This window comes from Peromyscus eremicus, chromosome 7, assembly GCF_949786415.1.
Source record: "Peromyscus eremicus chromosome 7, PerEre_H2_v1, whole genome shotgun sequence".
Taxonomy (NCBI): domain Eukaryota; kingdom Metazoa; phylum Chordata; class Mammalia; order Rodentia; family Cricetidae; genus Peromyscus; species Peromyscus eremicus.
The window spans coordinates 49,247,719-49,264,181 of NC_081422.1; the positions used below are offsets into that span (position 1 = coordinate 49,247,719).

Consider the following 16,463-nt stretch of genomic DNA (forward strand, 5'->3'; position numbering starts at 1 on the left):
TTCCCAAGGCAGAACAAAGGGCATGTGGAGGGCAGTCAACCTCAGAATTAAAGTGAGCAGCATTATAGAAGCATGAATGAAGTTGTTAGTAATGGAGAAGACAGTGAAGAGACTGGCTAGGGTGGAGTTTACATTCATTATCTTTTCTTTTTTCCTTCCTGACTACTTACTTACTTAAACATAGTAAACAGAAATATACCCTACCTTGTAGCCTGGCATGGTGGCACATGTCTGTCAATTCATTGTCAAGAGATCATGGGTTCAAGGCCAACCTGTACTACATAGTTAGAGTCTGTCTCCAAATACCAAGGGTGAGGCTGTAGCTCTGGTAGGGCATACACAAAGCCCTGATTGGATATCTAGTACTAGAAAAAAACAAAACAGAAACCAACTCCTACATTGCAATCTCTGAAAGAAAATCTGTATTTAACTTTTTTTTTTTTTTTGGTTTTTCGAGACAGGGTTTCTCTGTGTATCTTTGTGCCTTTCCTGAACTCACTCTGTAGTCCAGGCTGGCCTTGAACTCACAGAGTTCCGCCTGCCTCTGCCTCCCAAGTGCTGGGATTAAAGGCGTGCGCCACCACTGCCCGGCTGTATTTAACATTTTAAGAGAGTCTTTGTGATTTATAAGATTGCAAACATGATAAGGCCTTCATGGATAAAATAAAAAGTCACATTTTTATGTACATATATAAAACATGATTATTTTTACAGTGAAAGTACAATGTGTATTGTTTTGTGAGCTTTTCTTCATCTGATATATTATGCATATTTTTCCATGTCATTCAATGCAAGTATTCCTGCTATCTGAATCTGCTTGGTTTCTGAGTCAGGGAGCATGAGTTTCCAGTAGAAAGGGCTATCTGTACTTTGCTACAGCTTTTAATGGCTACACAGTAAAGTTGTTAACTAGCTTTTCCCTATATGGTTACTCTATCCCCCCTTCCCTTGTGATGGAATTCAGGGCTTTCATACATGCTAGGCTAATATGATAGCACTGGTCTACATCCCTGGCTTCTAACACACACACACACACACTCACACACGTTTTTAATTCAGGCTGTTGCTACAAAGTATTGTTAGGTTGCAAGTGTGCTGTCCTTTCCACCTCCATCACACACTTCCATTTTTACCTTCTTAGTATATGCTGTCCCATTATCTATCATGAGCTATAAAGAACAAATACTTCTGTGGAAAATATAATAGTTTCCAGACAGGCAAACGTAGTGGAGGAAAAATACAGTCTTTCCAAAACCAGGCAGAGGCTGTTTACCCTTTGAAGGCTGCCTGATCTCGTTATTTCTGTTTGTTTTTTCCTGTCTACCTGAGTCTTCTGTCTGTAAAACTCACTGTACTCACTTTGAATAATTTCCAGTATGATCACCTGACTGGTTTTGTGTGTTGTGAATGGCTTGCCATTCAGCTAAGGTGATATCTCTGGGTGATTTTTTCACCTATTGCTTTAACTGAACTTGTTGGTTTTCCTTTGCTGATCTAGTTACCCTGCTGAAAGGGTAAGTATGTATTCTCTGATCTTGTATCTTCCTTGGACTCTGGAAAGGCCTGCAGGTTGGGTAAGCAGTGAAATAGTTTCCTTATAGAATGTACACATTGTACATATATTTCTAAAGATCACTTAATGTGATTCTGTAGATACCAAGTACAATTACACATTTAACCTGGTGCATTATGTTCAAGAGTTTGACTTTTTTCGCTTTTTATTTTCTGTTTCTGATTAGACTCTTTGATGATAAGAAAGTGACACTTACTAGCTCAGCCAAAGTAGAATTTATTGTGATGGTATACAATTCCCAGGCCAGTTAATTCTGGCTGGCTGTCAAGAAAATAGGCAGTGGGCCACTACTGATGGCATTCTTTGTTTTTTCTCCTGGGTACTTCATGTTTCTATCCCTTCTACTCAAATCACTTGATTGAAGACAAGCCTTCTGTGTGTGCTTACTTCATACATAGCCCTAAATCCCAAATAAGAAATCTCAACCTTTAGCTTAGGTTTTTGTTGTTTTTCCTTCCTAGGATGGATCTTGCTCAGTCCAGTATGGCTTTGAACTCTTTATTTAGCTGAAGATGACTTTGAACTTCTGATCCTCCTGCCTCCACTTCTGAGTGCTAGGATTATAGGCATGCTGTTTATGTGGCACTGGAGATCAAGCCCAAGATGTATGCATGCCAGGCAAGCATTCTGTCAGCTACAGCTGAGCCATACCCTCAACCCTGTGTTGCCCAGTCTTGTAACAGCCATTCAGCTTTGTCCTGGGAGCCTGGGTTTGTCTTTCATCAACTTCCTTTCCTCTATGATAGTAGACTTTCAGAACTAGACCTGAAGTTATTGCTCACAATGATATTTATGGTTCCTGAGTTTATTTCAAAAGAGTGATAAATTAGCATACTTTCTCAGCTTAAATTACCAATATCTTTAAAAGTTTCTAGATTCATAAAATTGTGAGAAATTCCCACTGAGAAGCAGTCTGTCTCTTCAATACCCTGTTTCATTCATCTCACTTACATGGATTGAGTACTCCCGAATTTCCGGCAAATGATAGCCAAGATAGCATCTCTGTGCTAAGGAAAGCACAGTTTTCCATGGAACATACACGGAAGTTATGTGGAGAGGGTACACTGAGGGCTTTAGTGTAACAGTCTGGGTCTAGTCAAGAGATACAAAGCACCCCCAGAGGAGGTTTAGTTTTTAAAAAATTATTGACTATGTAACTGTAATTTTAAGAAACCAGAAAACTGTATGGTGATCTAGGGTTAAGAGAAAATGCCCAACTTGGAAGAGGCTCAGAATTCTTAAAAAAAGATGTGGTTCTATATTTGATTGCCAAGAAGTTTGCTGGTTTGTGCTAGCTGATGCAGGTCTGGAGGTGCTATCCCAGTGGTTCTTAACCTGTGGGTCAAGACCCCTCTGGGAGTCAAATGACTTGCAGGGGTCACGATTGTAAGAGGATCAGAAAACACAGATATTTACATTATAATTCATGATGTAGCAAAATTACAATTATGAAGTAGCAAAGAATAATTTTATGGTGTGGGTCACCACAACCTGAGGAATTAAAGGGTTCCAGCATTGGGATGGTTGAGAACCATTTTGTTAGACTATAGTCCACCCTCTGATGTGTATAACCAAGCAGCCAGTAGTTAGTGATGTGGATGTGCTTTAGGAGGGCAGGTGCTGGTAGAGGCAAGAGTCCTTTCAGAGCTCGTGGGCCACTTAGGGGTTTGGAGAACAATGGGACTTAACGTGGAACATCTCCAGGCATCCTCTAGGTGGAATCTAGTCTCTAGCATAGGAACAAGAGCTTTCTTTATAAGGATGCCTTAGCCCAGGTGCTGGCACAACGTTGAGGCTCTTGAGTGGCACTGAGAGGCACCAGTTCCCATGTTGAGAAGGCCATGGTGAAGTTGACAGCTATGTTTGTTGTTGTTTTAATAAGTTGTGTAATACACTTGGAAGATCTTTGTCTTAGTCACTGTTCTACTGCTGTGAAGAGACACCACGACGAAGGCAACTCTTACAAAAGAAAGCATTTAATTGTGGGCTTGCTTACAGTTTCAGAGGTTTAGTCCATTATCTTCATGGTGGGGAGCATGGCAGCATAGGCAGACATATTGCTGGAGAAGTAGCTGTGAGTTCTATATCCTGATCCATAGGCAGAGACAGACAGACACTGGGCCTGGCATGGGCTTTTGAAATCTTAAATCCCCCTCTCGGTGATTTCCTTCAAGGCCAAACCTCCTAATTCTTCTCATTCTTTCAATTAGTGCCACTCCCTATTGACTAAGTCTTCAAATACATGAACCTATGGGGGTCATTCTTATTCAAACCACCACAATCTGCATAACTCATTACAACCTTACCATCTCAAAGACGAATAAATGCAATGACCAGACAGTAGCACTAGATAAGTAACAGTTATATTTATTTTGTTTTTACTATGTAGCTCTGGCTGTCCTGAAACTCATGGTATAGACTAGGCTGGCCTTGAACTCACAGAGATCCACCTGCTTCTGCCTCCCAAGTGCTGGAACTAAAGGTATATGCCACTATGTCTGGCATTTACTTTGCTTTTGAGAAGTGTCCACTAAATGCCCACATTTGAATAGCCATGGTTTATGAGCTGTTCTTCAAGTGAAAACTTCTTGAAAAAAAAAGTGGCTAATTATTTAACTTGAGACTCTTTTTTTTCCCCCCTGTTTTTTTGAAACAGGGTTTCTCTGTGTAGCTTTGCGCCTTTCCTGGGTCTGGCTCTGTAGCCCAGGTTGGCCTCGAACTCACAAAGATCCACCTGGCTCTGCCTCCGGAGTGCTGGGATTAAAGGCATGCGCCACCACTGCCCGACTCCTTACAGCTTTTTTTTCCATCACAATCATTGTACTTTGATGTTCAGCAGAAAAGCTGTATATGTACTTTGTCACACAGAACTAAAAAGATTTTAGCAGCATGAGCTGTTAAGGAGGGCAGGCAAAATTTCTGAGTGTTAAGGTAACTGCTGCCAAGCCTGATGACCTGAATTTGATCCCGGGGTCCCCCACATGGTAGAAAGAGAGAACCAGCTCCAGCAAGTTGTCCTCTGTTCTCCACGATCATACTGTGGCACATAAACCCCCACCACTACCACAAGAAATTAAAAAAAAAAAATCACTGGAAAGGTCAGAATGTTAAGGAAAAAAGAAAACAAGGTCTCAGTTGACCTCATAGGTTGTTTGAAAGGATTTCAAAATCCTAGGAGCCCTGGGACCATATTTTGAAAATACTGGTGTGGGTCAGGCATGAAGGTTGACAATTTATTTGTAATGGGAGTTTGGACTGAGTGGTGATAGTAGACAAAAAGATGTGTCAGGAACATTGTTTCAAAGCCAGGTGTGGTGGTGCACACCTTTGATCCCAGCACTCAGAAGGCAGAGGCAGGTAGATCTCTGAGTTTGAGGTCAGCGGTCTACAAAGTGAGCTCCTGGACAGCCAGGGCTGTTACACAGAGAAACCCTGTCTTGAGAAACCAAGAAGAAAAGAAAAGTACAATGCTTTTTAAAAACTCCTTGTACTGAGAATTGAACTTAAGACCTTGAGCATGCTAGGCAAGCACTCACTGAACTCTTACCTTCAACCCTTCATTTTTCATTTTGAGATAGGGTCTCAATAAGTTGACCACACTGGCCTTGAACTTAACTCTAGCCCAGGCAAGCCTTGAACTTCTGATCTTGCCTTGGCCTCCTGAGTAGCTGAGTTTACAGACCTGTGCCCAAGCCCAGCTGTGATGCTTGTGTTGACATAGATGTCTGAATGGATGATAGTGACAGGAAGTAAAAGCAGAGTTATGAATCATAATGTAAATATTTTTGGAAATGTAGGTTTGCCCAAGGGGTCTCAACCTTCATGTTGAAAACAAAGGGAGTTTAGTGCCCTTTGGCACATCATTTGCAAGGCATAGAAAACTGTCTTTAAATGACATGCTGGGGAGAGAACTGCAGAGAGCTGTTGTGTGAGTCTGTAGAAAAAGAATTGTTTCAAAGAGGAACTTGTTAACTGTTGACTTGCTGAGAGGCTATTAGAACTCTTAGCTAGGGTGGTGGGGGTGATGTCATTCATTGCTGGTGGGAATGTAAGAGGATACCACCACTTTGGAAGGTAGTTAGGCTGTTTCTTAAAAGTTACGGTCTGGGAATGTTGCTCAATTACGGTAGCATGTTTGCCTAGCTCATACAAATCCCAGGTTTCAACCCTTCCCCCTTTTTTTTTTAAATTTTCTTTTAATTATTTTTTTTATTTGCATTGGTGTTTTGCCTTCATGAATGTCTGTGTGAGGGTGTCAGATCTTGGAGTTACAGATAGTTGTTAGCTGCCGTGTGGGTGCTGGGAATTGAACCTGGGTCCTCTGGAAGAGCAGTCAGTGCTCTTAACCACTGAGCCATCTCTCCAGCCCCTCAACCCTTCTTATTAGCACCAGTGAATGAATGAACAAATGGTTATTATATGACCTAGCTATTGTATGTACACAATATTCTTTTTTTAAAAAAGATTTATGTGTATTTATGTTTTTATTATTGTTTTATGTATATGGGTATTTTTCTGCATGTATGTCTGTGCACCATGTGTGTGCCTGGTGCCTGTGAAGACCAGAGGAGGGTGTTGGATCCCCTAGAGTTATAGTCACAAATGGTTGTGAGCCACAGTCTGTGAGTCCTAGGAATTGAACTCAGTTACTCTGTAAGCCAGTACTTTTAACTGCTAAGCCTCTGTACATAGTACTCTTATGTATGTGCCCAAGAAAAATCAAGGCAGGTAATCTTAGGAAGCATTTGTTCATATGAGCTAAAAATTGTACAATCCTAAATATCCTCCAGTTGGTAAACTGAAGCACAATTTGGTGTGTAATGGAGTGCCATTTATTAAAAGAAATTAACTATGGATACATAGTATAGTAGTAGTGAACCTTAAAAGCATGTTCAATGGGGGGGAAAGCCAGACACAAAAGATGTTATTGTGTTATTCCATTTGTCTAGAAAAGATGAAGAATAGATTTCCTGATAGGGAATCCTGGAATTGGAGATTAAAGTGTGAAGATTAACAGTAAATGAGCATGGAGAAAATGTTGAGCTTATGAAAATGTTCTAAAATGTACTCATGATGCTAATCGCAAAACCTGTCATATTTAACTAAAACAATTTTAAGTTGATCACTTGGAAAGGTTAAAATATAAGATATGCAAAATATGTCTCAATTTAATTATTTTGTTTAAAAAACAGTTCTTGAATTAGGGGAGATATACAGACTAACTGAAAATGCAGAAAAGCTAAGTATTGTGTAACTTTTCTTGGGGGAAATTTGAACAAATGCCTCTTCACTCCAGACAGGGTACTGGTAATAGACCAAAGAGACTACTCCAGTCATATTTGGTGAACCAGGGAGGTTATTTGAGTTACTTATGGGGACACAGGATGTTCATAAATGCTGACATACTGAAGAGTCTCCTCTCTCCCAGCAATTGTTTACTGCTTGTAGGAAGGCCTTGTGACTCTTGTAGTTGAGTTCCCTTCCCAAGTCTTCTCAGCCTCCTTCCTCTTCACAGGAGAGAATGTTTCAATATGAAGGATATAGCACATAACACCTCATCTCCTGCTGCTCTTGGATTTCTTCTACACCCTCTGTAGCACTATTCCCTGAGCCTTGGATGGAAATGGAGGATGTAATAAGGACGTCTCATTTTCTCCCATTTATAGCTTAGCATTGGGCCATTATACTCTAGGAATAGTTTCTTACTCTCAGGAGTGTGACGGGTTGAGTCTCTACAGTAACTACCACCCACTGCAAAAGTTAAAAGGACTCCCTCTACAGCTGACAGCAGTAGTCAGTACAGGAGTAAATACAAATGTCTAGAAGGCAGTTTGACATCTCTTTCACAAAGCAGTAGCAGCAGCCTCCCACCAGGGCATATGGCCTCCACAGCTACAGGTCTTTACCCCGGCTCACAAACCAAACACAGACCCTCTCTTCTGGAGTGGGCTTTAAGTCAAATCAGAAATCAGTGACAGTCAGTGCCACTATTTAATAGTGACATATTGGTTGTACAGTCACTCAAGCAGGTATGTCAGTGACAGTTCCACAGCAGCCTGCATAGTGGCAGAGGCAGGGAAGAAACATTTGTTTCAGTTCCAGCTTTATTCATTCATGTCCTGCAGTTAAGGCAGCAACAAGGTCTTACCATCTATTTCTGGCATGTAACAAACAGCAGTGGTTATGGTTTTATGACTTAGGCCTGTCTGACTGGCAGCTTATAGGGAGGTAACCTGCCCATGGCATTTTTATTTTTATTTTATTTTTTTTCCTTTTCAAGACAGGGTTTCTCTGTGTAGTTTTGGTGCCTGTCCTGAATCTCACTCTGTAGACCAGGCTGGCCTGGAACTCACAGAGATCTGCCTGGCTCTGCCTCTAGAGTGCTGGGATTTAAGGCGTGCACCACCGCTGCCTGGCCCCATGGCATATTTTTAAATAATTATTGTAGTCGGATGTTTCTTGGATCCCACCAAGCCCCTGTAGTCCTGTGGCCTGCTTATAGAATAATCACTCAGAAGCTTATATTAATTATAACTGTTTGGCCATTAGCTCAGGCTTATTACTAACTAGCTTTATGTTTAGCCATGTGGCTTGGTACCTTTTCTCAGTTCTGCCTTGTCATCTTGCTTCCCATGTGTCTGGCTGACAACTCCTGACTCAGCCCTTCCTCTTCCCAGAATTCTCCTCGTCTACTTAAACCCCGCCTATACTTCTGCCTGGCTGCTAGCCAATCAGCATTTTATTTATCAGCCAATCAGAGCAACACATTCACAGCATACAAGATGACATCCCACAGCAAATTATGGCTTCTTGACATTCATTTTTCCACCCCCCACATAGAGTTTCTTCAAACTCTGTAACTGCTGATTTTACTGTCTTTCCCGAAGCTTTTCCAAAACTATAAGACATTTGGGGATTGAGCATTGTGTAATGATTTTTTTAACTAGTCGGCAGGATCTCTGAAGGCCTACCTATATCTTTCCAAGAAATTGACAATTTGCTTCTAGATTCAGCAGCTTAAGAGACTCTAAACACATAAGCAAATTCCAATATCCCATGGAAATACTCCATTATTTCTATCCATTGTTTCCTCAAAACAGCAATCTTGGGTACAGCATGATGAATGAGAGGCACCTTGTTTGGCTTTCTGTAATCCAGTTATTCTTCATGAGCCATCCTACTTTCTCATCATGGGTGTTGTCATTGGGCTTCTGTATCTCCCCATACCTCATGAACTTGCTGGTGTTGGCTTTTGCTGTTCTCCTGCCCAGGGAAGGGAGAGTGGAGCTTACTCTTGTCGTCGGCTGCACTTTCTGCTGCAGTTGGACTCTTGCGCACTCTCCACTCCCTAATATGCTCTATAACAACTTAAATAATTCCAGTATGCTCCTCAGATGAGCTGTCTATTCACGTGTACCCCCACTCCTTGATGAATTGTTGCTCAGGTTTTAAAGTCTTCCAGAGGCTCACAAGTACTGTTTGGCTTCTTGTCAGTTTTTCCTCTAAGAATACAGCTCTGTACAAAGCTGGGCACAATTGCTTTTAAGGTACCTAAGGAGTCCTTTTATCTGCTTTTTCCTCTGTCATCCTCTTGATTGCTTTAGCACTTCATAAACCTGATTTGCATGTTATTCTGAGTCAACACTCTAGCAACTCTTCTATTTCGTAAAGACCACATCTTACCATAGGGCTCAGCAAAAGCCACTAAAACTTCATTTCTTAACTATGCACGATTTTATCAGGCCCAGTGAGCTGAACGTCACATACTGCCGCTCACAAGTCAGATCCCTCAGTAATGGCTGTCTTTTCTTAGTCTTCAGGGACAGATATGCACGGTGTTAGTGTCTATCCTTCATGGTTTATAGTAATAAATCCAGCGGGGACTGATTTTTCCTTATGCCTCAGGTTATGCAGCTTTTGTTTCAAGAAGGGAAGAATAGTTTTTTGGATTTTTTTTTAAAGATTTATTTTATTATGTATACAGTGTTCTGTCTGCATGTATGCCTGTGCACCAGAAGATGGCACCAGGTTTCACTAAAGATATGGTTGTGAGCCACCATGTGGTTGTGGGAAATTAGGTCCTCTGGAAGAGCAGCCAGTGTTCTTAACCTCTGAGCCATCTCTCCAGCCCAGGGAAGAATAGTTTTATTACTCCACTTATTATTTTGTTGTTGTTGTTGTTGTTGTTGTTGTTAAGACAGGGTTTCTCTGTGTAGTTTTGGTGCCTGTCCTGGATCTCGCTCTGTAGACCAGGCTGGCCTGGAACTCACGGAGATCCACCTGCCCCTGCCTCCCGAGTGCTAGGATTAAAGACGTGCGCCACCACCGCCTGGCTATTACTCTACTTCTTTGCTTTGTGATACTTGGATTCCCAGCCACATCCATGTCCCACAGCTTCACAAGCCTGGCTGTGAGGAATTCTTTCATTTGCTTAAAAAGTCTTTCTTAATCACTGAAACATCTCTCCAGCTTCTAAAAAGTCTGTCTTAATTCAAGCAATTCAGAGGCTAAGTATTCCCTGATTACCATCATTTCTTCTACAGTGGTCATCATTAAGGCCATTGTCTGCACATTGAATCATGGATTTTCCTTCCTCAGCTTAGAAGGTCAGACCTGAGGGCTGACTTTTATTAATTTCTGTCTCATTCTCTCCTTCCTCACTGACTGAGTGATTCTTCCCATGGGTTCCAGGTTTGCGGATCCCAGGGTTTTTTTTAGCACAGATCTTAATTGTATTATAATTTCCTTCTGCTACTTACTTGCCAGCTATAAGAAATGGCATGCCAACACTCCCATCTCATGCTCCATTTTTTTTCATTTTCCTGTCAAATCTGGCTAATGTGGAAAATAACATCTATATGTCTTTTTTCTACAAAAATTCCTCCTGTTAATGGTCAAGTTCTTTCATGGCAGATAGTTGAACTTGAGGTGCTAAGGCCTATAACTCCTGTGACAATCTGCTTATGATCCCATCTCAATATGAGCTATTTTCAGGGACTAAATTGTGTTTAGTAGTTTGGTCAGCCTTTTAAAAGTGTCCCTGTACTTTTTCAGATCACATTAATCAAGGAGGCATACTCTCCCACACCATGTAGAGAAAGCCATACATCTTGGAATTTTCTCCAAGTATGCCTCTGGCTCAGCCTGCTTAGCTTTGGTTGCATGCCTCATCATGCATAGTAGAGAACATGCAACTGTCAGTACGTATAGAGAAAGAAAGAGCCATATTGGAATTGCAAATTCAGTTTAGAATGCCAGAAATGTCAGTCTCTGTTGCATTCCTTATCACTCAGGGGCCATGCAGCGGTTCCTTACCAACTCACCTTTGGTTCTGTCAGTCCCAGGGCCCGTTCTGACACCAATAGAATGTGTGATTTTTTTTTTTTTTCCTGAGGATACATGAAAAACATGTCTATTTGCCCAGACAGGGCAACCAACAGACCCAGCTTGGTGAGAGTCTTCATAAGTTTCCTTTTGATAGGATTAAAGAAAAAAGAGGTCTGGGAAGGCATTTTTCCTGGAAGTAATAATTGTCTTTTTTAGTTTTCTGTGTCCTTACCGATGTAAGGTCTCCAAATGTCTGTCTATGCTCCTGATGGGATAATGAAGTAATCTGCTATTATCTCCGCGCCCCTTTTCTCAGCAGCACAACATCTAGACATCATCTTCCCCCCAGTTGAGTGATACTGGTTGCACTGTTTCTATCAACCATCGTTCTGAGTCTCTTTACCATCCCTCCTGTGTTGGAGACTATTTCCTAGATTTTATGGTTTTCTGATTTTTGTTTATATTTGTTTCATGGAGCCTGTCTTCCACAAGCTACTTAAGAAAAGAAGATAACTCAGAAATAAAATGAATTTATTGATTGTTTACCTGTTTATAAATTTCAGGGCTGAAAATAATTTTGACTTGGAACTTTGAAGTATTGTTACGTAGTTGTCCAGCTTCTACCATGCCCACTCAGAAGCCCCAGGTGGTCCTGATTGCTAATGTGTTTCAGGTGCTTGGTCTGCTTAGCCCATGACCAGACATTCGTGCGCATGTCATACTGTTCAAAATTATGTTGATTTGGCTCCTTCCTGTTGGCTCTTGTGGATTATAAACATTGTAATTAAAAAAAATCTATCCATGTATTTATTTTATGTGTGTGGTGGCAGTTTGAATGAGAAATGTCTCCCATAGTCTCGGGTATTTGGACACTTGGTTCTCAGTTTTATCACTGTTTAGGAAGGTGACTCAGTCTTGATGGAGTCACTGGAGTGTGTCAGTGGAGTAGACTTTTGAGAATATGTAGCCTCACTCTTCTTCCCATTCACTCTGTCTGCTTGGTGCCTGCATTGATGGTGTAATTGGTGTTCTAATTTTTTTCTGTTGCTGCAACAAATTGCATGCCTGAGAGTATCTTAGGGAGGAAAGGGTTATTTCATCTATGCTTCCAGGTCACAGCCCATATTTGAGGGAAGACAGAGTGGGAACCTGTAGCTAAAGTTTTCCTGCCTGGCCCACAGTCAGGACAAATTTCTACCACCTGCCAGTCCCACAGCCGTCAGACCCAACCAAGCAAACACAGAGACTTATATTGGTTACAAATTGTATGGCCGTGGCAGGCTTCTTGCTAACTGTTCTTACAGCTTAAATTAATCCATTTCTATTAATCTATACCTTGCCACGTGGCTCGTGGCTTACCGGCATCTTCACATGCTGTTTGTCATCGTGGCAGCTAGCAGTGTCTCTCTGACTCAGCCTTCCACTTCCCAGCTTTATTCTCCTCCTTGTCCCGCCTATACTTCCTGCCTAGTCAATGGCCAATCAGTGTTTTATTTATTGACTAATCAGCAACACATTTGCCATACAGAACATCCCACAGCAGGAACCCAAGCAGGAACTTGAAGCACAAACCATAGAGGGAAGCTGCTTTCTGGCCTGCACTCTGGCTCACTTTCTTCTCCAAGCCAAGACTGCCTACCTGGACCTCGTACTGCCCACAGTGGTCTAGGCCCTCCTACATCAATGGATAAACCAGACAGTCCCCTGCATGTATACCTCCAGGCTAATTTGATCTAGGCATTTTCTCAATTGATCACTCCAGGCTACGTCAAGTTCACAAGTCTAACTAAGACAACAAGGGTGTCTTCATTATTGTATTTAGTTGATACTCCATCCTTTTCAATATTTATACTGGAGATTTTGCTGTTGTAATTTTTGCAATGTGTAGATATGGCTGTTCTCTTGGTTATAGTAATATTTTTGTCTTGAATCAGATATTCTGCCTTATTCAATACGGGTCCTGTTGGAAGCTGCTGTACGAAATTGTGATGGGTTTTTAATTAAAAAGGAAGATGTTATGAACATTTTGGACTGGAAAACCAAACAAAGCAATGTCGAAGTGCCCTTTTTCCCTGCCCGTGTTGTTCTTCAAGATTTTACGTGAGTGACAGCCTCATTTTTATATTACTTGTATTACAAGTACAGTTGTCTCTAACTTGATGGCCTCGCTCCCATATGTGGAATCCACGAAGGCTACATATATGGAGCAATGAATGATATGACTGAAGAATTTTAAGCCATCTCAGAATAAAATAGAGATTCTTTACAGTAGCTGGGAAGACTGACCCTTCCTGTCCTGACTGTTTATGGAATATGTATTGGAAGTGTGAATATTGAACTCAATGTTGGAGAACATCCCCCTCGTCCACTCACAGAAGCCTAGTTTATGTGCCACTGATGTGCAGTATCTCCAATATGTTGCTGCTTAATGCATATGTTACTGTTCTGTAATCATCAGTGTGTTATGTTTGCCTTGTATCTTTGGTATGAAGAATAGTGAAGTCATTTGGTACATGTTTGTTTTACATATATATGTATATGTGTGTGTATGTATATATATGTGTTTATATATATGCAGATGGATGACTATAAAATGGTAAAGGCGATTATGAATAGCTTTGAGATAATGCAAGGGCTGTGGAGGAAGGGCCTAGAGGAGAGAGGTGCACAGCCAATTCTGGTTTTCACTTACACGTCAGAGTCCTCTCTTCTGTTTTTGGCAGTTCTACTCCTGAGCACTGAAGTTCACAGATACTATTAGTGTTAATTCTCATTAAACCAGGGAGTACATCTAACTTTAGATCATAAGTACATTATCAAAAATAAACACAAACTAAAAAGAGATCGTTTTTAAAAGTCAACAAGTGAATATTAAGCAATTAGACCTGTAATTTGATTGTTCTTTATTTTTTAGCGGAATACCTGCAATGGTGGATTTTGCTGCTATGAGGGAGGCAGTGAAAAGTCTTGGAGGTGATCCTAAGAAAGTCCACCCTGCCTGTCCAACAGATCTCACAGTTGACCATTCTTTACAGATCGACTTCAGTAAATGGTACTGCAATACAGACATGTGAAGACCAGTCACTAGTTCACTGCACGTGGGCGGTGGGGAGGTAGAGGAATAGCGGCTTTGGCACAGAGTAAAGCCTGCTGTGGTCAGGACTGACTAGTACATTAAAGTAAAAAAAAAGTGGGACTCACATTAGTGTAATTTTTGTACTTATTCTGAGTTTAAAGCTGTTTTCATATTTGTGTGCTTCTGTTATCATGTTTGAACTTGCTTTTTGGAATGGATATCTAAATTAAGTTTTGTCTCTTTTTTTGTTTTTGAGTCAGGATCTTGCTCTCTAACTCTCATGGGCCTTGAACCCTCTTTATAAACCAGGCTGGCCTCAGACTCCCGCCTCTTCCTCTCCCAGGTGGTAGGTCACAGGCATGCTCCACAGCCAGTCTTGGTTCCATGTTGATTTTAGTGTACTTACCTTATAGAGGCTAAAGGTTTGCCTGTAACTGGTGATTGAAAATCCTGAGTCCACTGAAGGTGGTTTCCTTCCATTGAAGTAAGCGTCGTGGATTTCTAAGGCAGCTTTGACCAAGAGAAGAAAGACTAGAGAAGTTTTCTGGTCTCTGCCTTCAGTCTTCCTTTACATTCCTTAGAGTAGTGGAACAATACCAAAATTCACTCGTAACTTATGAGAGTCTCAATACCGTGTATTGAAACTGTGTGTTCTTGAAGTTGTTATATTGTACTTCCTCAAAGTTACTCATATTGATATAGAACATAAAAAAATGAGTGTGCCAGATGTGGCTTTAATCACAGCACTCATGAGGCAGAGACAAGTGGATCTCTGAGTTCAAGCCCAACCTGGTTTACATAGGGAGTTCCAGGACACTCAAAGCTACATGTCAAATTAGAAGAAATTTCTGTCTGCTCCTCCTCTCCTTCCCTTATCTAGGGCAGTGAGAGGTGTGTGGTTATATGAGGTATTTGGGAGCATATTTTTACCTTCATGAATTTGGGGTGGTTGAGAAACTTGAGAACAGTATCTTACTGTGTAGCCAAGGTTAGCTTTGAACTCCTGTCAATCCCCTTACCTCAGATTACAGGTGTGCCACTATCCTACCTTAGGTTTTCTCTTTTATAACCTGAAGTACTCTTGTTAACATCACGTTAAATGTAAGCCTGTCTAGTTAGGGTTGATACTGTGACCACAGCAACTCTTATAAGTAAAACATTTAGTTGGGGGTGGGTTGCTTACAGTCCATTTGCATCATGGCGGGGAGCATGGCAGCATGTGGGCACATATAGTGCTGGAATAGTAGCTGAGAGTCCTACATCTTGCGGGAACCGGAAGTCAACTTAGACACCGGGTGTATAAGCATAGAAAACCTCAAAGCCCACCCCTACAGCGACACAACTTCCTCCAGCAAGGTCATACCCACTCCAATAGAGCCACATCTCCTAATAGTGCCACTCCCTATGAGCTTATAGGGGCTAATTACATTCACACTACCACACAGCCTTTGGACACCATTCACTTGCAGATAGTGTTGCTGATGTGAATTTTTTTTTAAGCTAAAGTTTCTTTCACTTGTAAATTACTATTTTGTTTCCTTTTTGAAATAATAGTGCAATACAGAATGCACCAAATCCTGGAGGTGGTGACCTGCAGAAAGCAGGAAAGCTCTCCCCACTTAAAGTGCAGCCTAAGAAGCTTCCATGCCGAGGCCAGACTACCTGCCGAGGATCATGTGATTCTGGAGAACTAAGCCGAAACTCAGGAACATTTTCTTCACAGATTGAGAATACGCCCATCCTATGTCCTTTTCATTTGCAACCAGTGCCTGAGTATGACATTGTTTCTGTTAATTCTTCAGTTAAGAAAATCGTATCTCTCATGTCTGATTCCTGTTGGATTGCCTTCACAACTCACGTTCTAATTTGCTTTCTATAGCCAGGCTGGCCTCGAGTTCTAGGATCCTTCCTGCCCCAGCCTTCCAGGTGTTGTCATTAAAAATGTGCACTACCATTCTTACCTGCTATAAAGTTGCTCTTTGCCAGTCAATTATTAACTTTAAAAAAAAATAATTAGTAGACATGGCTGGCAAGATGATGGTTTAATGGTTAAGAGCACTTGTTGCTCTTGCAGAGGACTGGGATTTAATTCCCAGAACACAGCGGTTCACATCCATTTGTGACTTCCAGTTCCAGGGCATCAGATACCTCTTCTGACCTCTGTGGGCTCCTCAGGTGTGTCGTGCACAGATATGTATTCACCCACATACACATAAAAGTAAAATTAAAACAAATACTTTGCTTTAAGAAGTATTAAAACATTTAAGGTTTTAGGTAGCTAAAAAAAAGTATTCACACATACGTATGATAAATGCCAAATGATGCAGTAATTTTGTCTGTCTTTGAATTGGATCTTTTAAGTTCTGTCAAGTTCTAAAATCTTGGCTTCATAGTTTTACAAAGCTTTAGGTTATAGTGATCTCCTGCATCCTTCCTAAGGATTAGATGTACTCTGACTCCTTTGCTGTATGGTTCCAATAATTTTAT

General features: G+C 41.2%; 1 protein-coding gene across 1 annotated transcript in view; it reads left to right on the forward strand.

Annotated features, from left to right (window-relative positions):
- The window catches only part of Ireb2 (iron responsive element binding protein 2), a 47,211-nt gene that overhangs the window by 4,793 nt on the left and 25,955 nt on the right, over positions 1-16,463 (forward strand). The window contains exons 3-5 of the mRNA XM_059267912.1: positions 12,835-13,000; positions 13,815-13,952; positions 15,531-15,749. Of these exons, the coding sequence (XP_059123895.1) occupies positions 12,835-13,000; positions 13,815-13,952; positions 15,531-15,749 (523 nt within the window). The remainder of the gene's footprint in view (positions 1-12,834; positions 13,001-13,814; positions 13,953-15,530; positions 15,750-16,463) is intronic.